The sequence below is a fragment of the Mobula birostris genome, chromosome 11, assembly GCF_030028105.1.
Source record: "Mobula birostris isolate sMobBir1 chromosome 11, sMobBir1.hap1, whole genome shotgun sequence".
NCBI classification, from domain to species: Eukaryota; Metazoa; Chordata; class Chondrichthyes; order Myliobatiformes; family Myliobatidae; genus Mobula; species Mobula birostris.
The window spans coordinates 81163473-81191411 of NC_092380.1; the positions used below are offsets into that span (position 1 = coordinate 81163473).

At 39.5% G+C, this 27939-nt stretch overlaps 1 protein-coding gene across 1 annotated transcript in view; it reads left to right on the forward strand.

Moving 5' to 3' along the window:
- The window catches only part of LOC140205542 (serine/threonine-protein kinase BRSK2), a 1025607-nt gene that overhangs the window by 779695 nt on the left and 217973 nt on the right, over positions 1–27939 (forward strand). The window contains exon 5 of the mRNA XM_072273159.1: positions 24397–24513. Coding sequence (XP_072129260.1) covers positions 24397–24513 — 117 coding nt within the window. The remainder of the gene's footprint in view (positions 1–24396; positions 24514–27939) is intronic.

The window sequence follows — 27939 nt, forward strand, 5'->3', positions numbered from 1 at the left end:
ATCCTTATTTGAGATTCATTTCTTTGTGTTATTGAAAAATATCTTTTGCATTTATTTTAATACATTGTCAGAACCTAATGCTGTGGTTGAAATTTTATCTAATGCATTTCTCAACTACAAAGTGTGGACAGTCTTATACCCACCCTGTTACCTAGAAAAGAAGGAAAGGATAATGACTGTTGTCTGTGGTGCACACAAATACTTAAAGCTTTTTTAGTCTTGACAGTGATGACTTTCCTTGTGAAAGTTTGTTTTTTCATGAAGTATTCTTTTTCCCAATGGAAATAAGTCGGTTGAAACATTGACCACGTGAAATCCATTGTATCACAACGTAGTTTAAATGTTTACTGGAGTTTTATCTCTGTCAAGTGTTTTCATATATTTGGTATTCCTTGCCCAAATCCCCTGGTGCTTTACACAGGTGGCTTTCAGTCGGATAGCTTATCTAGTTTCAAATCTGAATTTCTAATTTAGAGGAGTAGTGAGGCAAATTAAATGCATTGCACTTTAAAGCAAAATAATTGTAATTGCACAGTGGATTAATCGGCATACAAACGCAAAAAAACTCAATTAGAGATGATTGGTTTTGAGAAGAGAATCATGTTTGGAACTTTAAGGCAGCTTTCACTAACTGATTCTGACAAACATATATGAAATTATAATTTCTGTTTTGCATTCATAGTTTTATGGATGTTGGCAAATGTGAAGTGAAATATTTTGAATTCAGCCTCTCACTATTGCAGGTGAGAGTTATAATGATGGCCCAGCTTTTGTTTTTCAGTGTTATCCCTGAAAACATGAACATTTGTGTTACTGGCAAAATATCACTTAAATATTCTCACTCTCCCAAAAAATACCTACAAGAAAGTTTTTAAAAAATTTTTGGAACTGCAATCATACTAGAGTGTCCACAGGGACAAATAAAAATGAACACTGTTTAAGAAATTTAGTTTATTTTATGAATGTTGACTCTAGTCTCTGATAGACTGAGTTTCAGGCAGCGCAGATTTTAAAAAGTAATTAAGCATATGTTTAATTCTGATTGATCCCGGAGTTTGATGTGCACAATTGATCTCAGTAAAACACATTGCAAAATCTTTCGTGCATAATCTTATTTTTCTTTATTATCACATCTAATGCCTGCTTCTAAGTTGCAAAGTACAGGCCATGTTGCCAAGCATTCCACTATGATTTATATGTCTAATCTAGTAAAATTAAGTAATTTCGACCAATCGATAAAAACTTTTAACTCTCATCTGTGAAATACACTGCTGGCATCTTCATCTTAGTTTTGCTTCCTTTTTCTACCATTTATATGTTCTTTGGCCGAGCAGGTGGGTGGATGATTTGTTTGCAAACCCAAGGGATTATGGGTATGTCAGATTTTTTCAAAATGGAATTCTTGATTCTTGAAACATATTTTCCATTGTTCAGGTCAGGTCCCTGGACAGTTGTGTGCCTTCTCTTTAAGTCACATGCAAGTTCTGCGATTATTGTTAGGGCAAATGCCCTTGTTTCTCTATTACTCCTCTTCTGTGTTTGTGGAACTGTCAGGTAGCCTTGCAGGAGGAGACAGAAGGCATGGTAACATGCCCCAGTTGGGGTTAAAGCATCTAATCATCACTGGGGCCTAGGTGAAAGCAAATTAACGCAACGTGTGATGGTTCAGCTGTAAAATGAGAAATGTTGGGATTGCTGAAATAGTTTGGTAAAGGGTCACTTGGTAGCATAGCCTGTGGTGACCCAGAATCAATGTTTTTTTTCCCATTTTTCTAGTGACATCAAATGGAACAGATGAAGTGATGCCTGGGCAGTTTTGTTCGCTTTCTCTTTGTATCTATATCTATATCTCTATGTACATACATAAATATATAGTGTTTGTGTGTTATCAAAGTCTAAATTTACAGCAGTTTTTAAAATGTAAATCTGGGGTCACTAATGATGCTCTGCAGTATTTGTACTTGTGCAGTAGTAGGGGATAAAGCAAAATTGCATGGAGACCTTTTCATTGTATTTATTTATTTACAGTACATGCCTAATCAATATTTATAATTGCTGCTGTTTCAATTTTAATGCAAAGAATTATTCCACTTTCCCGATGTATTCACTATAAGATTCAATAGTTGGGAGATTCACCAGAACGTGCATCACGACATGCCACCTGGAAAGATCCTCACCCTGTACTCTGGACTCAAAATGCACAGGAGGTTTATCAGTTTCTGAAAAACAAACTATTGTTTCTTTTTACTTGCCATTTGTCATGTGATGTGGACCTCATTGACATTATCAGAAACAGATTTAGGAACAGCTTCTTCCCCTCCCTCATCAGCTTTCTGAACAGACAAAAACCAACCCTTGAACACTACCTCACTATTATTGCACTATTTATTTGATTGATTGATTGATTGATTTCTTATTGTCATTTATAATACTCTAATGTGGTGCACTCTGTTGCTGCTGCAAAACATGACATATGTCAGTGATATTAAACTTGATTCTGGTTCCGATTTAATCTACAGCCCTAAATGCGCCTAAAGTGAAGAGGCAGACAGGAGGCAACCATGTTGGTAGATCCAGAGTCCCATATGGGTGAAATTAGATAAGGAGGGCATCTTTTGTACAGTGAAGGATATTAGATAACCAGAAGCATATTTACAGTAATCTAATAGGCTTGTCTTTACTATTATTATTACTAGTTTTCCTCTTAAACACTGGGTCTATGTAATTTATTGTACTTAAATTGACCAGTTGCCATTCACGCTCTTAATCACAGGAGCACTGGTCCTAAACGCAGTCTACTTATCCAAACGTATTAATGGGATTCTGATAATGGTCATTGATCTGAAATACTAATCTGTGTTTTCTTCCTTCATACACCCGGGCCACTTTATTAAGCACCAGAGTGGAATTTGGTGTGATCTTCCTCTGCTATAGCCCATCCACTTCAAGGTTCAACATGTTGTGTATTCAGAGGTGCTCTTCTGACCTGGGCTGATCTTTGGAAAGCCGAACCACACCACATCCAATTTCTCATCCAGGCAGTGTATGATGTGCTTCCAAGCCCATCAAACCTGCACACATGGGGCAAGGCAGAGTCATCTGCGTGCCCACTGTGCTCCAAGCGAGGAACCCTGGAGCACATCCTCAGCGGCTCTGCAAGGGCACTTGGTGAGGGACGGTACAGGTGGAGGCATGATCAGGTCCTGAAGACCATCGCTGAAGCCGTCAGCGCAGGAGTTGAGTGGGCGAAACGGTCCCGACCCTCTAAGCAGACTATTGGGAGCAGCCAATACCTGCCAGAAGAACATCTGCAGGCATTCTGACCTCTGCAAGGGACTGGCAGCTGTTGGTGGACCTCGAAGGGAGCTGAGGTTCCCCAACCATATTGCAGCCACCACCCTGCGACTAGACATTGTCCTAGTGTCTGAGTCTACTAAGCAAGTGGTGCTGCTGGAGCTGACAGTTCCATGGGAAGATAGCTTGGAAAAGGCCTTTGAAAGGAAGCTGTCCAAGTACGCAGGACTGGTCAGCAACTGTCAGCAGGCTGGATGGAGAGTGAGGTGGCTCCCAGTGGAGGTTGATTGTAGGGGATTCGTAGCCCGTTCTTTAGTTAGAGCCTTCAGCATTTTGGGCATCGAGGGAGGAAGAGGAGAGCCATCCGCAGTACCACCAATGCCGCAGAGAGGGCCTCAAGATGGCTGTGGCTCAAAAGAGGGGAGCCATGGAGTCATAAGTAACTAGCCATCTGGACACAAGCTGGGGTCTGATCAGCCCCGGCTGGGTCACCTGGAGGAGGTTGTATGATGTTGAAAGACCCGAAACACCCGATGATTCCAGGAACATCACTGCAGATGCATCCAGAAGCATCAATAGATGTACGTACACAGCTGCACACCACTGTTGTAACACTGTTTGATTTACTTTTGTCTTCCTGTCAGCTTGAAGCAGTCTAGCCCGTCTCCTCTCATTAACAATGTGTTTTCACCCACAGAACTACCACTCAGTGGATATTTTCTATATTTCGCAGTATTTTCTGTAAATTCTAGAGACTGTTGTGTGGAAAAAAAAATCCCAGGAGATTAGCAGTTTCTGAGATGTTCAAACCACACAGTCTGGTGCCAAAAATCATTCCACGGTCAAAGTCACTGAGATCATATTTCTTCCCCATTCTGATGTTTGGTCTGAACAGCAACTAAACCTCTTGACCATGTTTATGTGCATGGAGTTTCTGCCACATGATTGGCTGATTAGGTATTTGCATTAGCAAGCAGATGTACCTAATAAAGTGGCCACTGAGTATATATCTGTTAACACTTCCAATATTTTCTATTTCTGCTTTACATTCCCTGTTTTCAACAAAGCTTTTACATTGAAATGTCAAAGCAAACAATTTCAAAAGGGTATATCAAAATTTATGATTAACTCAAGTACAAGTTTTCAGAAAGTCCTCATGTGTACTGAGATGGCTGACTCCATCTTAGATGCAAGTGGGACTGTTAATTTGAAGCATATTCCCAGACTAGCCAATGAAGAATCAACTTCTGGCTTCTACTTGATTATTAGATTCATCTTCTAGAAGTGACATTTGGAAGAGAACAAGTTCAGTTTTGGTTGCAAATTGCAGCTCCTCAATGCACATTGTCACAGAAGCTGCTTGTAGGTTTTAAGGACCAAACAAAAAGGCTGGCCATTCGGATGAAATGATAATGTGTAAACAGATGTTGTCCTGCAGAGTTTCAGCTCAAAGCATCAACTGCACTCTTCTCCGTCAATGCTGCCTGGCCTGCTGAGTTCCTCCAGCATTTTGTGTGTGTGTTGCAGGTGTAAACAGTCCTTGTTTAGTTGGGGCATAAAATACAAAAGATGGGATACTATGCTCCAACATTATAAAAACTTGCTCAGGCTGTGTGTTGTTCTGGTCACCGAGGTATAGAAAGGGTGTGAGAGTGCTGGAGTGGACGCAGAGGAGATTCACCATGAAGTTGCACTTAATGGAGCAGTTCAATTACGAGGAAAGACTGGAAAGGCTAGGTATGTTCTCCCTGGAGCAGAGAGGTTAAGAGGGTGCATGATTGAGGTATATAAAATTTTGAGGGGTGTAGATAGTGTAGACTGAAAGAAACTTTTCCCCTTATGGGGGTAGATAAAACTAAAGGACATAAGCTTAAGAGGAAGAGATGTAGAGGTGATACGGGACCTTCTCATCCCAGAGAGTGGTATGTATTGAAGTCTGATTGCTGACAGTGTTTGAGAAGTGTCTAGCCAAACACTTGAGTGGTCAAGGCATGAAGGACTATGGACTAATTTCTTGGTAATTGGTGTAATATCAAAAAGTGCCTACTGGTGGGTATGGGCAAGTTGGGCCAAAAAGCCTGTTTCCGTGCTGGATTCTCCTCTGTGAGCAGATGGGAGTCTACTTCAACAGGATGTTTCTGTTATGTAGAGGGTATACTGAAAGAAAAAGCAAGTTAGAAGTTGTTGGAAAAGCCTCATTAAAAGTTTTGACACCAATGCAGTGGGTCAGTGAAGCATTTCATCAGAAGTCCTGTTTTTGCAGTTGGTGTCAAAGAATCAAGAACAAACCTGAAAAGCATGATTGCGCAGTCAAGAATGGAGTTAACATGATTGATAATGATATAAAATGTCAATTGTGACTTGGAAGAGAAAAAGTGATTGAAGAATGACATTGAAGAATCCTGCAGCAAGTCTTTGGGTAAAAATCAGGCTGTGAGGGAGATACTGGTTTTCTACAGATGGTTTAAGAGCTTGTTAATGCGCTTTTCTGAGATGATTTTTATAGGCAGTGAATGGTTTGTTGGTTTAGTCATGTTCTCAGCCTCAAAAAGTATTTCCAGCTGTTGCTAAACCTAAAAACTGCAGGGAAATATTTGGATTACAAGGGCAAATTGATGAACTTTATGAAACAAATCAGGCAGTGAAAGAGAGGTACAGAACAAAATAATATGCAAACATAACAGTCTGTCGTCATGGTCAGACTTTGGATAGTGTGAGATTTGCTTGGTTATTGTGGAATTTAACATGATGTGGTTATTTTTCCTGCAGCTTCCAACACATACAATTGCTAAAAGGAGACTTTGAGTTCTATCCATCTGACACAGAGATTGAATGGTTTATAGAAGGGAATGTTGAACTAAGACTAAAGTGAATGGTGGCTGACCATTACAGTGCAAGCATAACTGCACACGAGTAACGTGGGAACTGTACACTTACAATCATGAATAGGGTCAAGTTAAATTGAAAGTTAGTAGAATCAGTCTGTGAAAGTTAAATAAATTGCAGGTGCTGGAAATTGAAAATAAAAACAGAAAGGCAGAAAATACTGAAACTTACCAGGTCAGGCAACATCTGTGGGAAGGGAAGAGTTAATATTTCAGGTCTGGGACCTTTCATCAGAATAATCTACGGTTGCAATATATCAGGTTAGACTTAAGATAATACAGTATATCAGTTGAAAATTACATTTTTCTTGTTGTTAATAGTATTTTAATATCCTAATTAAGACAATTAGGTTCAAATAGGATGTTAAATGGAGCTTCTTGCATTTCACTTTTCTTATCATCTCGGCTTCTTATTCTGATATAATATCATTTGACCACTTCTTAATATTTATTGGTTATCCATAGTGACAAGGGAATCATTCACCATAGTAGTTCCACATGGAATCCCTAGAGTTAGTTAAGGTAACTCAGGTTCAGCCCTTTGTGTCAGGTGCAGGCCTTCTCAAGCATTATAAGGATTAATTAGCTGGGAAGAGAACAGAATATTAAATTAAATTCCTAAATAGTGTTGCCTCTCCTTTCTTCTGTACCTTTGTGAAGTGCAGTGTGTTGGAATTAGTCCACCGAGGCTTTTATCATGGGGATAACTCAATCTTTTGGCATAGTTGTTTTCCCTGTCAGAGTCTGGAGACCTTTGCTCAGTGAAGAGTTGTCCCTTATGAGGATAACTAAGAGGCATCAAAAGCATGTGCAGCAGGATTCCCTTTGGGAATTCTGCTTTCCGCGGTCACTTTTTTGGAGGAAGAAGAGCAAGGTAAAGGAAGCCAGATTGACCAGGTTGTAGTGAAGAATATACGGCACATGGGAACTGAAGCAAGGGTGAACTGAATCAAAAACTAGCTAGGTGATGGGAAGAAGGGGTAGTGGTGGATGAGTACATTTCTGACTGGAAGTGGTGTACGGCAGGTCTTAGACCTGGAATCTTTGCTGTTTATAATATATATTAGATGAGAATATAACAGATCTGATTAGTAATTTTGCAGTTAGTTGGCAGAGTCATAGACAAGGAGGATGTTTATTAAAGAATATACTGGGAGATGATCAGCTGAACATTTGGATGGTGCAGAGGCAGGTGGAATTCAATTGAGAGATAATGCCAGTGTGAGGTATTGCATTTTAGGAAGTCAAATGTCAGTAGAGCATAAAGCAAGGGCCTTTGGAGCATTAATAGACTCTGAGACATTGGGATACACGTCCATAGTTCCCTTAAAATGGTGACCCAGATGGATAGATTAGTAAAGAAGGCATTTGGTATGCTTGCATTCATAGGCGGAACATCGAGTGTAAGAGTAGGGATATCATGTTGCACTTATCAGTGTTAACATTACTTGGAGTAATGTATATATTTTTGGTGACTACACAAGAGAAAGGGTCTTTGTAGCATTAGGAAGATTACAAAAGAGATTTAACAGGATGTTGCCTGGAATGGAGGGCTGTAGTTATCAAGAAAGATTCAAGAGGCTTGCTTTATGCTCAATGGAATGCAGGAGATTGAGGAGAGACTTTACAGAAGTTTATCAAATTACGAGGGGCATAGATAGGTAGTCACACTCTTTGTCCCAGGGTGAGGGACCCTAGAACTAGAGGGCTTGGGTTTAAGGTGAGAAGAGGGAAATTCAAAGAAGATCTGAAGCTTTTGTCACAGAGGGTGGTGGCAGTCTGAACGAACCACCGGAAGTGTCGTAGCTGAGAAAATGGATGATGAGGTAGGTGTTTGTGGGACAGGCTCCTGTGCTCAAGCCTGTGGATGTGTGTTGCCTTTTAACAATTATAAAGTTACACTGGAAAACAGACCTCTTCCCGTATCTCAGGAACCACCTCAGAGTAAAGGAGACATCAGCAATGACATTCACCTTCGGAGTGCTGTTATCTAGCTTATAATTTACAAAGGTGGAATGAAAACAAGTCATCCTCAAACCTGACAGACTGCCTAAGAAAAAGAGAATAAATTGTGTCTGTTGTGTGCATCAATCAGGTTGCCACCAATGTGTGAGCTTCTCAATAAAAACACCATGACAATAGGCTCTGAGTAATTCAGACGGGTTACTGAGGGAATTAAAGTTTCCAACAATATTAGATTTTCTGGCACTTTAGATGCTATTTGTTGCAATGGCATGGCTTTGTATGCCTCCAATGCAAACCCATATTCTTACGGACTGCAAAAGCTGCCATGCCCTATAGCTACACACATCAAAGTTGCTGGTGAACGCAGCAGGCCAGGCAGCACCTCTAGGAAGAAGTACAGTCGACGTTTCGGACCGAGACCCTTCGTTATGCCCTATAGCTATAATGGCCAGCATTGCCTTTTGCATGTGCACTCTCAGTGTGTCACCAGGATGCTCATTCTGTTTAACTACTTCAACAGTATTTATTTAGATGCAAGTCTGTGGTCACACTGTCATTTCTGAATCAGAGGGAAGTAGGTTCAAACTGTGTCCTAAAAACATATGCACTTAACTTAGCCTGACATGCTTTGTGAATGCTGTCCTGTCAGAGGTGTTAACATTTAGATGAAGCATTCAGCTGAGGCTCCATCTGCCCTAATCAACAGAACTGAATATTTTTGCTAGTCAGGGTAATGTTATGCCTGATTTAGCTCTTAAGATAAATGGATAATATGGACAATCGTTTAACTGTTTTATTGGTGTTTCTTTACACCACAAAAATAATTCCACTTAAGAAATACTTCATTAACTTCGAAGTGTTTAGAAGCAGCTTAAAATCATTTTTTAATTCATGAGCAAATTTGGACAAAGTGGTCATATTAAGCTAAAGATTACATATAAACACTTAATTCCTAAGTTGTCTTATCTCATAGTCCTTTATTGAGTATTTGACATTTCTTTACTACATTGGGCCCATGCTGCCTAATTAGGTCAGAGCAATTTTAGTAATCCCATTCTCCCGCTTATTTCCCTGTACTTACTCTTCCTTTTAAGCTTAATGCTACCCTGATTCTCCTAATGTTACATTTTCATACTATATATATTTATGGCTCTTTGATCTTTCATTTCCTTGATCTGAGAATTTATTTTTTAATTTTTGCATGAAGTATGCCCATCATTTGTCAAGGACAGAACTTTTTGCCAATGCTGTTGAAGGCAGATGAAGAGAGATTCCAAAGGTATTCTTGGAGTGAAAGGATTGTCTCATCAAGGAAAGTTAAATTGTTTGAAGTTTGGAGTTTCATGGGTGATCTTATTGAAATATAGGTACCCAGGAGACACGTTGAGATGCTTTTCCTAGAGAGAGAATTTCAAATGAGGGGACATGGTTTCAAGATAAAGAGAAAGTCTTTTAATACTGAGGTGTGTGAATATTTCCTCTTGTAGTGGGTGGTGACTGTCTAGAATTGTCTGCCCCAGAGTTGTGGATTAGTAGTCTGGAAATTAGAAATATTTCACTAGAAGTGATAAGAAATTTTATTGGAAGTATTTAAAGTGGAGCTAGATAAATGTTTAGCACAATTAGAGATGGAGGGCTGTGGAGATCTGTCACAAAGGTGAGATCTGAAATAGATCACAAGCAAGAGAAAACCTACAGATGCTGGATATCGAAGCAACACACGCAAAATGCTGGAGGAACTCAGCAGGCCAGGCAGCATCTATGGAGAAGAGTAAGCAGTCAGCGTTTCAGGCCAAGACCCTTCACCAGTCCTGATGAAGGACCTCGGCCCGAAACATCAACTGTACTCTTTTCCATAGATGCTGTCTGGTCTGCTGAGTTCCTCCAGCATTTTGTGTCAGAAATAGATCAGCTAGTTCATATTAAATAATGGGACATGCTTGAGGAGCCAGGTGGCCCTAATTTTTTGCGTTTTCATTTCCTTTAAAAAAGTAGTGGTAAACTTCTGTCTTGAATGTTTGCTTTCTATCTGATAAATGCAACAAGGAATGAAGAGTCCACAACTGTAATAAGGTGACAGTCTTAATGTCATAACTCGGCCAATATTCAGGAAACTTGTATGATTAGATTGTATTCTGAGTACATGGATGGTGTAATCTAGTTGAACAGTTGAGTCATGTCATTGCTTTGTAAACAATGTTACATTAGAGTGCTCAAAAGGGGCCTGAAGTACAGTAAAGCTCTAACTGGACAACCCTCTTGGGACTTTGCTGGTGCTAGACAGACAGGTTTCTGGATATTTAATTCACTTTTTTCAGATGTTACGAGTAGTGTAATAAATCTTGGAGTGAATCTGGCAAGTTTATGGGAAACAAAGCCCTGTTGTGCTTCAAAGGAACAACTGAAAGCAGGTCCTGGTGGCTTTAAGGAGAGTGCAGTAAATAGGGTTTGGTGGTTTGAAAAGAAGCATGGGAAACAGACTGGTAATTTTAAAGGCATTTGGGAAGTGGAGCGCAGGAAACAGGATGCCAGTGAGTTATTAGCAGCCGTGGGAAGAAGGGCCCTGATTAACTTAAATGGACCATAGAAAACAGGATCTGTTGAGATTGAAGGGAATATAGGAAACAGGACCCGATGTGTTTGAAGGAAATGTAGAAACAGGGCCCGACGTGTTTGAAGGGAGAATAGAAACAGCCTGATGTGTTTGAAGGGAATGTAGAAACGGGCCCCAACGTGTTTGAAGGAAATGTAGAAACAGGGCCCGATGTGTTTGAAGGGAATGTAGAAACGGGGCCCGACGTGTTTGAAGGGAATGTAGAAACGGAGCCCGTTGTGCTTGAAGGAAATGTAGAAACAGGGCCCGATGTGTTTGAAGGGAGAGTAGAAACAGGGCCCAATGTGTTTGAAGGGAATGTAGAAACGGGGCCCGACGTGTTTGAAGGAAATGTAGAAACAGGGCCTGATATGTTTGAAAGGAATGCAGAAACAGGGCCCGATGTGTTTGAAGGGAGAGTAGAAAGAGGGCCCGGTGTATTTGAAGGGAATGTAGAAACAAGACCTGATGTGTTTGAAGGAAATGTAGAAGCAGTTCAATGGCTTGAAAAGAAGCATGGGAAACAAAGTGCTGATGCTTTTGAAGGGAGCATAGGCAATGATGCCCTGGGGAGTTTTAGGGGATTGTAGGATAAAGGGCCCTGTTGTTTTCAGAGGAATTAGAGTCACAGAGCACAGAAACTCTCCCTACCATCCACCTAGTCCATGTCTAACTGTTATTTTGCCTATTCACAATGACCATAGACCCCCATACCCCTAATTGTGTTTAAATGGAGTGTGGGAGGTGGGGCATCTGTAAGCCATCTCCTATTTGGGATCTCTGCACTCTTGGCTAGCATGTTATTTCAGTTTTACTGTATTTATAGATGAAGTGCTTTGACTTATTTAATATATGCATTTGGTGCTTCAATGGAATACAATGCTGATTTGACTGACATCTGGAGGCACAATTCCTTCTTCCATTTCTGTGTCTTCATAGTTAAGCTCACATATTTTCCTTGTGAAAGCTGCTTAAATGATGTTATGTGCCTGTGATGCTAAGGCAAGTCCGTTTTTCATTGCACCTGTGCACGACTTTGACTTTTTAATATATTTCATTTGTCTTCACGGACATTCTTACATTTTTGTCCATGACAGTGTTGGACAGTAAACTCATTTTATTGCTTCAAAAGGTCCTTTCATAAAATATTTACTTCTATAGGTTGTCTTTTGTGTGACACCTTGAAACATTTGTTAGTGTGCTTGCCTCTGGGTCAACTTTTCCCTTCCATTCTAGCTTGGTATGTGAAGTAGTTAAATCTAAGTGACTTCAATGTAATACTCATTAAGAATGACAAAAACCATAAATAACTAGAAATTTGCCAATAAGATGTTTTGAAAGATCTATGAAAAAAACAATCAATAATGTGCAACCTAGTCACATTATATTACAAAGAAAACAATGTGTAAAACTTATATTAAAAAGAACTTCGAGCACTGGCCAATCTGGGCATCAGAAGTTTTGAGAGGAGGGGACTTCAATCAGGTCCTCTGCCTGAGGACAAAAGGCAACTGCGGGCCACTACAGCAAAATAGAGCTTTGACTAGTGACCAGTCAGCATTTGGGATTGATTAGCAAGAACAAATTAAAGAAAGGCAGGGGCAAACATGGTGGCCATCGTCGTAGCGGCCATCATCAGAGTGGTGATCTTTGATGCTTCAATCAAAGAAGGCAAAGAAAAGAAAAGCTCTAGGTTAAGTTATTTTTATCCTTCCCTTCTTTATATCTGCTCAGCTAGGACAGTAGAGATGCCAAACAGGATTAGATTAGATTAGATTATGAGGACACTTAGTCCTCGTTTATTGTCATTTAGAAATGCATGTGTTAAAAAATGATACAATGTTCCTCCAGAATGATATCACAAGAAACACAGAACAAACCAAGACAATAACTGACAAAACCACATAATTATAACATATAGTTACAACAGTGCAAAGCAATACCGTAATTTGATAAAGAGCAGACCATGAGCACGGTAAAAAAAAGTCTCAAAGTCCTGATATCCCCATCATCTCATGCAGATGGTAGAAGGGAGAAGCTCTCCCTGCCATGAACCTCCAAGTGCCACAAACTTGCCGATAAATCACCATTGGAAGCACCCGACCGCAGCGGACTCTGAGTCCGTCCGAAATCTTCGAGCCTCCAACCAGCCCTCCGACACCGAGCACTGAGCACCATCCTCTGCCGAGCGCTTCAACCCCGCCCCGGCCGCCGAGCAACAAGCAAAGCCGAGGATTCGGGGCCTTCCCCTCCGGAGATTCTGGATCACACGGTAGCAGCAGCAGCGAAGCAGGCATTTCAGTTCCTCCGTGCTGTCACGTCTGTCTCCATCAAATCAGGATTGTGCATGGCACCCTACTTGACAGATAACAGACATCACCACCGGAGTGGCCGCTGCGAGTTGCGTCGCACTGCCACCTTCTCCTCCCACAAATGCTTGTTAAATAGTTAAGTGCTTGTCTTTCGGGATGTGAGAAAGCAGGGAAACCTCCAGTGTCCCTGACGACTAAAACTGCAGGGGGTGCAGCCAGCTGCAGCTTCTAATAAGCTGCATTAAGGAGTTGGAGCTGGAGCTGAATGAACTCCAGATCATTCAGAGGGCCGAGAGGGTGATACATAGGACATATAGAGAGGTAGTTACACCCAAGGTGCAGGACGCCAGGAAACTACGTGAAAGTCAGGAAGGGGAAAGAGGTTAAGGGGCTCATGCAGAGTACACCTGTGACCATCCCCCTTAACAACAGATACATCACTTTGGATACCATTAACAGAGAAAACTCACAGTGACTGTGTCTCTGGCATTGAGTCTGGCTGTGTGACTCAGAAGGGAAGAAGCACGCTGTGGTGATAGGGGATTTATTAGTTAGGGGCACGGAGGTTCTGTGAGTGAGAACGAGATCTCTGGACGGTGTGTTGCCTCCCAGGTGCCAGGATTGGAGATAACTCAGATCAAGTCCTCAACATTCAGCAGCCAGTAGCCATGGTCCATGTGGGTACTAATGACATGAGTAGGAAACTGAAAGGCATGGAGGTAGATAAATCACCTGGACCAGATGGTGTACACCCCAGGGTTCTGAAAGAGGTGGCTGAAGAAATTGTGGAGACATTTCTTCACAATTTTTCAAGAATCATTAGCTTCTGAAATGGTTCTGGAAGACTGGAAAACTGCAAATGTTATCCCACTCTTCAAGAAAGGAGAGAGGCAGAAGAAAGGAAACTATTGGCCCGTTAGACTTTCCTCAGTGGTTGGGAAGATGTTGGAGTTGATTAATAAGGATGAGGTCTCGGGGTACTTGGAAGCAAATGATAAAATAGGCTGTAGCCAGCATGATTTCCTCAAGGGAAAATCTTCATGACAAATCTGTTGGAATTCTTTGAAGAACTAACAAGCAGGATTGACAAAGGAGAATCAGTCAATGTTGCGTACTTGGATTTTCAGAAGGTCTCTGACAAGATGCCATACATGAGGTTACTTAACAAGCTATGACCCCATCATATTACAGAAAAAATTCTGGCATAGATAAAGCAGTGGCTGATTGGCAGGAGGCAAAGAATGGGAATAGCCTTTTCTGGTTGGCTGCCGGTCACTAGTGGTGTTCCACAGGGGTCTTTTTACATATAAGTCAATCATTTGGAGATGGAATTGATGGCTTTGTTGCAAAGCTTGCAGACGATATAAAGATAGGTGAAGGAGCAGATAGTTTTGAGGAAGTAGCAGGCTGGAAAAGGACTTAGAAAGATCAGGAGAGCGGGCAAAGAAATGGCAAATGGAATATAGTGTCAGGAAGTGTATGGTTATGCACTTTGGTAGAAGAATTGAAAGGATTGACTTTTTTCTAAATGAAGAGAAAATACAAAAAATTGAGGTACGAAGGGACTTGGGAGTCCTTGTGCAGGATTCTCTAAAAGTTAATTTGCAGGTTGAGTTTGTGATGAGGAAGGTAGGTGCAATGTTAGCAATCATTTCAAGAGGACTAGAATATAAAGGCATGAATGTAATGTTGAGACTTTATAAAGCACTGGTGAGGACTCACTTGGAGTATTGTGAACAGTTTTTGGTCCCCTTATCTTAGAAAGGATATGCTGAAACTGGAGGGAGTTCAAAGGAAATTCACAAAAAATGATTCCAGGATTGAACTGCTTGTCATATGAATAGTGTTTGATGGCTCTGAGCCTGTATTCATTGGAATTCAGAAGAATGAGAGGAGATCACGTTGAAACCTATTGAATGGTGAAGTGCCTTGATCGAGTGGATGTGAAGAGGATGTTTCCTATAGTGGGAGAGTCTAAGACCAGAGGACACAGCCTCAGAATAGATGGAGGTTCTTTTTGAATGGAGATGAGGAGGAATTTCTTTCGCCAGAGAGGAAGAACCTGTGGAATTTGTGTGGAGGCAAAGCCTTTCTGTATATTTAATGCAGATGCTGATAGATTCTTGATTGGTCAGGGCATGAAGGAATACAGGGAGAGGGCAGGAGACTGGGGCTGAGAGGAAATTTGGATCAGCCAGGATGAAATGGCGGGCAGACTCGATGGGCCAAATTGCCTAATTCTGCTCATATATTTTATGGTCTTATGTTCTTATTCACAAAGCATTGAACCAGATGGGGAAAGAGAATTAAACAGGTGGATTTTTAAAAAATGTTCTTCTGAGATTTCACATCAGAGAAGGTTGAATAAGATGGAAGGAGAGTTACAACTTGGTTTGTATATGTGATTGTTAGTGTAGCCCTTAGGGCGATGATGATGTATGTGTATATGATTGATTTTACATCAAGCACCAAAAAGTACTTCAGTCATTTTCTTCTATTAGAATATTCCTTTGCAGGATTTTAATCTAGATATTACCATCAATTCATTTTATTACCCATTCATATCATATTAAAATACAGATTTTTCCTCTTTTTGGGAAATATCTGATTCTATCTTGGTAAGGGTATACAATTTTTTCCCAGGTTTTAATATGTTCCTCAGTGGCCTGTTTCATCTCTTTCATGACCTACAGCTTTTCATAGAGCAGAGCGCACAATGTTTGTTTTCCATGGTGTTGGTGAATTATCAGTCAGTTGTGATAAAGCACCGACTGCAATGGCATCCGGTCACACATCCCTGATTCAAGGCCATCTTTCAGCTCGGTTCTCAGGCCCTTATTCTGCAATGATGAATGTAGCTGGCTAATTCTATAGCTATTAGAGGCACGACTGAAATAAGACTGCTTAAAGAATAAGGGTGCATATAATATTATTAAATTTTGTACCGTCTGCAAAAGATGTTATGGAATATACATTGATGTAGGCATTTTAAATTAGGAAAACTATTTTATTTGACATTATATTTGCTTTGTCTGTAAGAACCAAACATAATGTGGACAAATTTAACAGTTCTTTGGTTGAAACAACTTTCTCGGTTTCACAACAGATCAGAGCTACGTGACCTTGCTTGGGACTGCATCTCCTTAATCATACTGCAAACAATAATAAGTAGCTCTGATCCGTTTTGTTGGAGAGTTAATTAGATGCATATTTTCAGCTAAATTGATTGCGGTTGTTTTCCACAGTATCTTCAGTTTTACATCAGGGGATCAAATCCCTAAGCCAGGAGTATATACAATGTGTGATGTGGCACAAGCCAGCAAATTTCACGTATAATCCCTAATGCATGCTGAGGCTAGCTACTGATCAATGTAAGTGTTATAATTAGTCCCAGCAGCTTTAGGCCATTGCCCCTCGTCTTAATCTCCAGTGAAATTTGCAGGAGGACAATGATGACACAATGTCAGATTTGCATATAGATTATTTATTATGCCTTCTACAGTTAAAAAGTTTACAACCTTAAACAATCATGACCACTTTGTTGCAAAGAAAGGGTTGCTTGGCTGAGCCAACAACACTGGTGATAACAAGTTTGCTGCAGGTCGAACTGCTGCCTCTCAGCTCCAGCAACCTGATTTCCACCTTTACCTTCAGTGTTCTCTGCAACCACAAGGACTTACTCTAGGTGCTCCAGTTTCCTTCCACATCCCAGAGAAGCACTGATAGACTAATTTGCTCTTGTAAATTAGCCCCTGTCATCCTCAGCATAGGTGGGTCCAAAGGAATGTAACAGGAATTAATGGGAATGGGAGAGAGAGAGAGAAGCCACAGAGAAGTTTCAAAATTGTTTAATGTCATTTTCTGTACACCTGTGTAAGGATAATGAAATAATTGTTACTCCAAATCTGATTCGGCATGAAAGAAACACAGAAGGTAAAGAACACGATCATTATAATAAAAACACATTAAAAATAAATTCATAAGATAGCTTATATAGATTTCAAGTAAGTGGCTTGTTTTTAATCAGAATAACTCTGTCAATTCATTTCCTTGCCAGAAGCAGTTGGAGATATCTGTAGGATATCTTTATTGATACATTGACAGGTGGAAGAGAATTACTTCAGTGATGATAAAGCTGGAGGATGGAGATATGTTAGCGCTTTCAGTGTGATTGTAAGTTCTGTGATAAAGTTTTAAGGAATTATTTAGATAGGGGCTGTGGCAGGTCACATATTATCTTGGCCAGTGCCGAAGCAGGCCCAGTCTTCATATTTAAGCAAGGATCTTAGAGGTTTCCAGGAGGTATCCTTTATACGTATATTCCAGAGCAGGTTAAAGTCAAAATAGAGCAGGATCCTGAAAGACTGGTCCCTAGGACAATTTTATCCAAGTACCTAGTCTTTGGCCTTGCAATGGAACTTAAAAATGTTTATATGTCTCCATAAACTCGAAGGAGTCAGAAATGACAAGCAGGCATGTTAATGGAATTTGTAAAAGTAAGTAAAAAGTCCTGTAGCAGCAAAAAATTGTATGCAATATTTCCTGCGGGGACTGTGAAATGACCACATTAACCTCTACTTCAACAGCCTAACCCCTTCTAGATGAACACTTCTGCATATTTGGGTTGCAATTTTTATTTCGTTTTAAATTATCAGTGTCCAAGTTTCAGCTAAAGGTCATGGTCATGTATCATAACTGTTGGTTTCTGGTTAGTTTCATTATTCTGGGTGCTATTAAATTAAAAATGAAAGCTTGCATCTTGTCAAGCTGCTCTGCTCTGTCCAGAGCCTAGAGACAGACTGGCACCTTATCTTTGGAGCAGGGGGAAGGAATCAACACTGCATATGACGATACGAAAAATACTTAAGTAGCCTCTTTTATTGCACACAGGACCAATCCTTCAACAACAAATAAAATAAAATTGAATGAAAATCTAATTAAAACTGACTTTGTATGAAGTATACATCAATTTGGCCCCTTGATCTCAGAAATTCCCGAAGTGTTTCTAGTAAACTAAGTACCACGATTTGATTCTTCAAGTTGAAATTTAAAAAAATAATTTTCAACCAGCAAGTTCTTAAAAACACCAGTGAAATAGAGCAGATAGAATGACGTCATTCTGGAAAACAGCACCTCTGATTGGAATAGTTCCTCAGTATCACTGAAATACAGACTTTCGTTTGTCTAGGATTCTCTAGACTATGATAAAACTACTATTGAGCACTAAGTAAAATTCTTGGAAAATTTATTTGCATCAAGAAATAAGCTTAGAATCCCAGTATTCCGTGATACATACCAGTTGGCCTCTGTATTATTTAATTATTGAAATGGTTGAGTTATAATATCAACTTCTGCTGTAGTATTTTTTCCCTTGGCAATTCATTAGCATTTCAAATTGTTTTTTTCATCAACCATAAATGTATTTCCTGTTGAGATTTTCTTTTGCAAAGTTCTGTGGCCAGAACTAACAATTACAACAGTTTCAGAAAGATCACACTGAAATTTATGTAGCAATATCTTGGCAATTCAACGGATACTGTACATTAAGCTTTTGAGTATTTACAGGTTAAATTTATAACTATTAGAAAACTTGATAATTAGATGATTAGGACTAAGCAAGTTTCACAGAATTTGAACTTAGGATGCACAGAAACAGTCAATTAAATTGTTTCATTTGTATAAGTGCAACATTTAAGTGCAACTGATATAAGAGAATATTTTCAAAAGACCTTTCATTAGCAAATATTGAAAGGTCAGACAGACGTCCTCCTTAGGGGAAAAACTATGTACTTACACCCTCTTTATGCCCTTATAATATAGTATACCTCTACTAGGTCACCCCTCAATCTCCTACATTCCAGAGAATAAAGTCCTAGTCTATACAAGCTCTCCTTGTAACTCATGCCCTCGTGTGTAAATGAAGAACAGTGAGCAAAGTCAGGGATTTTGAGCTGAAAGGTGCAACTAGGTCAGGTAGCTCTGTCTGGACTGACAGACATTGACAAGATTGATCAAATGGCCTCCTTCACTTTGTAAATTTTCTATGATTTCTGTGCCTTGTAGTCCTCAGACTGTAAAACTTCAAAAATACTGATTAGTCATACATCTCCTCTGAACAGCAGTGTTCTCAGATCTTTTCCTCAGAACCAACAAACAAAAACTTTTCCTTTAAGCTGCTTCATTTGATATCAGAAATTCAAATCAATATACAATCTTTGACATTTAGCCGTGGCCCAATCATGATGTTAAAAAACTAATGCAAAGTTTACTTCAAAAAAACTTTTTGATCTTTGTTTTGCAAAGGTAATTCCAAATTACATGCATATGTAAAAGCAGCTGTCTTATTTTTATATAAATCTTCATCAAATTGAAATTAGAATGTCTTCAATCAATATATATGGTCTTATCATTTGCAATATACTGGTTTGTGTTAGTGTTTGCTTGATCAATAATTCTAAGTGTGTAGCTATGCCTCCTTCATATCGTATCTTTTCAATCATGCTGGTTGAACAGGCTGAAATATCTCCCTAAATCCTTGTGCCTCTTTAAAACTTTCTTGAGGGCCACCCTTTAAAGCAAGCTTTTTGATTTGTTGTCAATTTTTTGCTAATTTGTATAGATATGAATCACAATTTACAAGGTCTGTCTACATTTGTTCTCGACTAGCATTTGAATGACAAATGTAGTGACAGTGTATTGATATGTCTTTTTTCCGTATACCTTTTTTGATGATAATCTGATGGAGCAGATCACCTGGCTGTGTCAGGACCTGTCTGCTTTCTATGCCATTGATTTAATTTAGACAGCTTGACAAGGGGAGGATGATATATCCCATCGGTTTACTGCCTGGGCAATGGTGTTTAAAAAAAAAGCACTTGAGCAATCCTGATTGACCAACAGAAAGTTTGGCATTTAATTTTGAATGCTGTCTAAGCAAGTATTGATTTCAAGTAATAAGTATTTCTCCTTAGTACTCAAGGCAGCTTGCTCATGATAAACCAGTAGTATTTAAACACCATGTCAGACAAAGCAATATTATTTAGGATCTGCATGGTGCTCTCCATTGTCAGTGCACCAACACTGCACTAGGCTGCAGTGGAATTACTTACGTAAAAAAACATTGCACCCCTTTTTCATAACTGATTCATTCCTTGTTACTAGCTTGCTGGTTCTTCCATTTTCCCTATTGTCTCATGTTTATTACATTATTGTTATTATTTTGTTAAATGTAAATTATGTTATTTTCTACTTCAGTGAAGACAGTTCAAGTTACTTCAGTGTTCAGGGAAATCCCAAGCACATTGTAGATGTTACTGTGATGCATTTCGTATATATTCTTCCTTTTCTCTTTACTTGCCATCTCTCTTATTTACCTTTCTTAATCATTAATTTTCATTTTCCTACTTCCTACTGTGATCACTCTTTATAATTCTGATTTTTCCTGCCTCTGAGGCGTGGTCTTTTTGGACATCTCTTTCTTTCTTGCGCTTTCTAATAATTTTCCCTTTCTAGCTTTGGCCAGCGATAATTCTGGGTGCGCAAAGTACAATGTAGGAGCGTATGGACAGGAGAACAGTGGACATTGTTTTATGAAAAATTGATTGAGCAGTTACTTTAAATTAATAAATTAATGCAGTGGCATCCCAACCCTCAGAAGATGACTGGCTGATATACGCTGCTCTCCTTTCACAGGGAATTCTGTAAATGCCACTCACATGGACTTATACCTCAACAATAACAGCCACCATCACGCCTCCCAACATAGAACTTCTAAAATTTGCAGTTGTGGTGTCCAGCTCCTATGTTGCAAAATAATTTGTACTTTATCAAAAACAAACTTTACTTTCAGATCACTGCTGTTTGGAAAGTAGCTTTATTGTTCAGCAAAGTCTTATTTTGGGTTTGAACTCTACTGATTTGCTGATGAGCTCTGTTGAAAAGAAAAATTATTGGATTTTCGGCACAGTAGTTCTGTTTAACACCAACCAGTGTTCTAAATAGCTACATTGAAAATGGCTGACTGATCAACAGATCAGCCCATCTTCTCAAAATGGGCATCAGACTTTCTTCCTAGTTTAGGTATCTAATTATCCCCTTAACCTAGTGAACATATTCCTTCCTTTCATGACAATTAGATTGACTCCCCAATGTAGCAGTCCTAATACTGAAATCAGTTTCTGCATTTAAGGGAGAGAGCTGGGTCTCCTTCCCTCATAACCCTATAGGAACTGTGCCAGCTCTAATATTAATGATTTTGTATTTTTTTCCTTCATGAGTATTGTACAGCATGTTTGTCTGAACCTGTTCCCTATCACGTTCCTAGTTGATCTGATTGTTATAACTTCAGACGCAAAGACAATCAAACCATATACATTAGAGACATTATTGACAAAGTTTGCATTGAGAATGGGAATAATCAACTTAAGCAGTGTGGAAGAAAAAGCTTACAAAATCATTACCATTTAAGAAACTCTTTGGTGATGTAAGAATGCTTATTTACCTTTTCATTCGAAAAATGTAAGTGATGTGCTCTGTTCACTATTGTAGCTTGTGGTGGAATGACCAACTTTCTTTCATGGATTGTAGGATGGTTCTGGAAATCTCCAGTTTGACAACTGTTATCAAGTTGGTCATGGTTCTTGCTTCTGAAGACTTCAATCAGGTCACAAAAAGAATTGTTGTGCTTCACAATGAAGTTGCCTGTAGAAGCTTTATTTCAGAGGGCTGACAACCCTCCTACTGTTGATGCTAGCTGTAAGGTTTATCATGACTGACTTTCAATGGCCTTCATTTGGCTATTTGCTTCAACTATGAAGGAACTAATATTTTCACTTGCTGTACAATCTAGAAATCTCCTCTTCAAACACAGGCAGAGATGATAGTTTATTTATTGATGCACCTGTTGCAAGGAAAAGGTTGTTCATTGCCACTACAGTTGGGGGGGAAAGCTCCCTTGTGAGATTTCCCCAGACTGGCTCTGAGTTATTGCTAGGAGATATTCCAACTGTTTCAGTGCCAGCATCAATGAATTCAAGAAAAATCAGCCACTGTCAGTAAAGCAGTCATTGGAACTGTGAGTACATCCATCTGTTACCCGGTCACCAACTGGACCTGTGCTGTACCCAACATTCATAATCTTCAATCAGTCCTGAGACAAAATTTGTGTTGTAAGTAGTGGCAGGTTTGTATTCTGCTATTATTATGTTAGTAATAACAATTTTCTCTGTGTGTATTTCAGTAAATGGAATTTTTTTTGCAAATGCTAATTTTCTTTTAGTAATAGGATTCTGGTTATTTTAATCTGTTATGTTGATACAAGATAAATATCTGTGGATACCTTTCATTTGTAGATGATTAGTTCTTTCATAATCTGTTGAATTTGAAAATTATAATGATGTTGATTATTGGGCCTGCAACATCACACTGTTGATGGCTGATGCAAGATTACATTTACATGTGATGAAATGTTCCTGAATATAGTATCACTCTGTTGTAAATGTGGAGTGGAAGATGGATGGGCCTGTCAGTCAATCTCTTCATCTGTGACTAGTCATTTTGATCTGATCTGCTAAATCTGTGTAATATTTGCTGAAACGGAGCTGCATAGAGAGGAATTAGGACATGTTGCTTAAATTAAGTGCAATTTATGAAAAAAATATATTTTGTCTATTCTGAAAATTGCCAATTTTTTATGCTGCATGTAACACAACACAACTCCTCATCTCATTACAATATTTAATGATTTTAAACATTGGATTTTAAATCCTGTAAGCGACATTGCATATCTGTGAGCTCATTATCTGAAGCCTAATGTATTTCTTTACTGATCCAGTACTGGTTAAAAGGAGAGGATTTAAGATAATTTTACTTTGAATTCTAAGAAGTTTCATCTGGTTTCCACGTTTTCCATTATTTTTTTTCAACCTTCAATCCTGAAGGTGGTAATTACTTCTGCAAGAAGGTTTCAACTTCACCCTTGAAACAAGTGTGTTCATGGATATCATCCAATATCTCACCTTTCCTAATGTTGTTAAACATAAACTTTGCCCATTGATCTTATCTAAAGTTCTTCTCTTTGGTCCATTTTAATTTACTTCCTTACCGAGGTCACGATGGCTCTTTGCCGCCAAGCTGCTTTTCCATGATGAGTTTGTTCTAATTTTAATCTGAGATGCCCTGCTTATCTATTAGCACTTTCCACAGCACTCTCTTCATAAATCCAAAGCTATTGGTGCCAGTCCCTGAAGATGGGTGAACAGCTTCTCAGTCTTTCCAAAAGAATGCAGCACAAAATAAATTAAAAACAAAATAAAAGACTGGACTGAGAAAATAGGTTATGTAAAATCAAAAAGACTAATGATTACTGACTTAATACTTGAAGTACTAAACTCAGGAATTTTCTGGCTCCTGTATTTGAGTAAATATCTCTGAAACTTAATGTCAGTTTCTTCTACTGAAATTATTTATTTGTTTTTGCAATGCAATGCAAAATAGGCCCTTCCAGCCCGTCGAGCCATGCCACCCGGCAACCCTGAGTTAGCCCTTGCTTAATTACGGGACAGTTTACAATGACCAATTAACTTATCAACTGGTATGTCTTTGGACTGTGGGAGGAAACTGGAGCACCCGGAACGCATGCAGTCACAGGGAGAACAGACGGCGGCAGGAAATGAGCTCAGGTCGCTGGTCCTGTAAAGGGTTGTGCTAAACACTATGCTACCCTGCCTCCCTGTTTGTCAATAAAAAAATTAACCTGCTTAAATGGAACATACAAATTAACATAAAACACAGAAAGTCCAATTACAATCGGTAGTAGTGAACAAATTGTTCATTTCTGCCAGGGAAACTTGTACTCCTAATGTGACTGCAAAACAGATTTCATTAAATCTATCATAATCTGCTATCTAACTAATCAGAAATCCCGGTGGTTCATCATCTGTTTCATCAGGTGGTGCTTGCTGCACTTTGAGATTCACCCAGGCCCCATTTCTTGCATACCCTTGAAATTTAATTGGTTTCTTGGAGAATTTCTTGAAATACTATGCAACCTCGAAAAACATTAATGAGAAGTGTGTCTGGATATTTTACTGCTTGAGATGTAATGTATTATTTTATCATTTACTCATGCAGCTTTTCTTTTTTTTAGATGTTCTCTTATGAGGTTTTCCTACCTCAGATGGCAGATCTGTCAGAGACTTAGCTAAATAATTGTAGCATTGAGTGATTGAAATGGAAGCAACTTGAGCAGGATTAGATTGGAAGGAAAGTCAAATGTACCTAGTTTTTTTTTCCATGTAGATGGAGGTTCTGTGGGCAACCTTAATAATTCTCACTCTTTTCCCTCCAGCCACAGGGACTTGAAACCAGAAAATTTATTGCTGGATGAAAAGAATAACATTAGAATAGCAGACTTCGGAATGGCTTCACTGCAGGTTGGCGACAGCTTGTTAGAAACCAGCTGTGGGTGAGTTCACATTTTGCTGTTGTGATAAAGAAGAACAAAAACATATTTTAATAATTGACTACTTCAGATGTTTAATTTGTACGTAAAAAGTACACTATTTATTTTAATGCAACTGGCATATGTGCATTAGAAAGCTTTGAAAACTCTTTATTTGGTGTGCATTATAATTCAACGTGCAATGCAATGTAATTTACTGGGATGTTGTCAAGCCACAAAGGGTTTTATTACGAACTGCCATTAATCTTGATTTAGATCTTGAAAGTGCCTAGAGTTTTAGCTGGATTTAGCTATTAGAAACAGCGTTTACTCTTGCTTTTAACACAAACAAGGTGATAGTAATAATTCACGCACAGTGTCAGACAAGTAACTTTATAACATTGATAACACAAATGGCAACTCTACAAAATGTGTGAGGCTATTACCATCCAATAACAATGTCATGCAAAAGAATTTTTCTTTGTGAAATGTATCCTAATGCAACACAATGAACAACCTGGAAGACTTGTATCCTTCCATTTTCAAAATTACTGTAAAGTGTGGAGTCATAAAAGAGAGACAAAAACAATTTTTCTATCAATAAGCCTCTCCTGTATTAATTAACATGAAACTTACTGTATGTCTTAAGAAAAGACTAAAAGAGAGTTAATGTCTTTTTTGAACTTAGTACATAAGCTACTCTTGGGTATAGAGTTAGGAGAATATACCAAAGGGACTCAACAAAAGACAATCATTCCAACTCAAAAGTAATTCCAAATTTCCACCACACTCAATGACCAGGAGGTACAAGTGGACTTATAAACTTTTTGCCAATGTTGCTGATGTCTTCAGTTTACATAATATTGTTGTCAACTCAGGTGTGGAAGTATCAGATTTGTTTTAATGATATCTTTTCCAACATTATTTTGACTTTTTTTTATCCTTCATCAATGTTACCCTGTTTCTCATTGACATTCTTGGGTAGGTAGGAATTCATTTGAAGTGAAGGGAACTGAGTTTGTGGCAGCAGAGTACAATGCACAAGTTCAAGTCTCTTATAAGCAGTCAAGAATGTGCTCATGTTCCACTGTCTCTTGGAATCATTGAGAAGTACTGTACAGAGAGGGGTATTTCAGACCTCTGTCACTCTATTGACTAAAAATGCAGCAACTTAGTTCCAAATTGGAATATGAATTTATTGGTGACGCTAGTTTCCTGACACCTTTTCTAAGTGATTTTTTTTCAGGTGTACCTTTATAATGTCCCTCTGGACTTTTCAGTCAGGAAGATATTACAGCCCAATGTAATTCAGTTTTTCGTCCAGCACTGACAAGTGGAATTTCCAGAAGGTGATTAAGTGCAGGATATTCATTCAATATTTTCCTCCCAAATCCAAAGATATCAATCATTTCTGATGCTTTTGAACAGGCTACCTCAACTCATAGCTGAGGCTTACATCTACTACGTCTGAGTCGAACTGTCTGTACTGCCATTTCATTAGCTTATTTTTAGCCGTGATGTTCAGTAGTTCAAAGTGCTGATTATTGACTACAAGGGAAGAAGCCAGTCCCCATTGGGGAAGCGGAGGTGAAGGGAGCCAGTAGCTTTCAATTCATTGGTGCTGACGTGTCATGGGATCTACTTGGGAAAAGCATGTAACTGTCATCACAAGGAAGCCTCAACAGTGCCTCTGCTTAGAAGTTTGCATAGATCCAGCAGGTTACCAAAACCATTGACACGCTTCCGTAGATGCACAGCAGAGAGTATCCTAACTGGTTGCATCACAGTCTGGAATGGGAACACCAATGCCCAGGAATAGAAAGGCTACAGAAAGTGGTGGGCACAGCCCAGTCCATCACAGGCAAAGCCCTCCCCACCCCTGCATACATTTACATGGAGTGCTGCCTTAAGAAAGCAGCATCCTCCATCAAAGATCGTCACCAGCCAGGCCATGCCCTCTTCTCGCTACTAACATCAAGCAAGGGGTACAGAAACCTGAGGTTGCACACCACAAAGTTCAAGAACAGTTATTACCCTACAATAATCAGGCTCCTGAACCGGTGTGTATAACTTTATCCACCCCGACTCTGGACTGATCCTATGACTTACTTTCAAGGCCTCATTACAACTCAAGTTTTCAGTATTTTGTTTTTTGAACAATGTCTTCTTTTGCATGTAGGTTATTTGCTTTGTTTATGTTTATGTTTAAATTTTTTGTAAAATTCTACACCGTGTGGTATCACCCTCTGACTGTTGAACTCAATCCACCCACTAACTGAAGGCCATCATAATCCTTCGTAACCACACTATCAATTTGTGCAGCAACTTTGAGGGATCAATGGAGTCAGGATCTTCTGTTCCACCACACTGCTGAGAATCCTGCCATTAACCTTGTACTCTTCCTTCAGGTTCAATCTTTCAAAGTGCATCACTTCACACTTTTCTGGATTGAACTCCACCTGCCACTCCTCTGTCCCATTCTGCATCCTGTCTCCATCCTGTTGTAAACTATGACAACTTCTACTATAGCTGTGAAACGGTGCTGGACCACTCTGCCTGGTGGCACTGGTAACCAATGGTGACATTTTGCAAGCAGCTCACAAAACTACCAGATGCTCTAGTAGATATACTCCTTCTGCACTGTGATTGGTGCAGTCTGTAATTTCCCTTTAAGAGATGTACTTTTGACTGACTAAATGAACTAGCACTTTAGTGATCTCCTGGGGGGATTTTTGTGTACTAACTTTCAAGAGTGCCGGTATGGGCATTGCTGGGGGAGGTCACTGCATCAAGACCTGAAAGCAAAAGATGAACCCACGCTCGGTTACATTACTTCGCGGCAATTAAAATGTCGAGCAAGATTTTTATCGTCAAGGCCGGGGAGCGGAAAACGTACAGGTGTTCGGCACTGTCGGTCTGCTTTTGTTTGCTCTCTCTCTCTCTCTCCCTCTCTCTCTCTCTCTCTCTCTCTCTCTCTCTCTCTCTCTCTCTCTCTCTCCCCCCCCCCCCCACCCCTGTTCTTGCTACTACTATTGGTCAGAATGTGCAGGATTGTTGGGTCCCACACCGCAAGGTTCCGGAGCTGTTGTCGCCCTGCAGCCATTGAGACTCTTGGCCGAGCGTCGCTCGCCTCAGAGCTGAACTGGCTCTGCAGCTGTGGACTCACTTTCCGGGACTCTGCAGTTCATGTCCTCGTGTTAATTGTTTGCTTTTTTTAAAAACTATTTGTGTTATTTATCCTCTTTTGCACATTGGATATGTGAACGGCCTTTGGTGTGTGTGTTTTTTTTCCACAAATTTTACTGTGTTTCCTTGTTTTGTGACTGCCTGCAAGAAGATGAACTTCAGTGTTGTATAATGGTATACATACTTTGATGACCTTCATGTCATCTGCACACCTACTAACCCACTCTTTCACTTTCTCATCCAAGTCATTTATGAAAATCACAA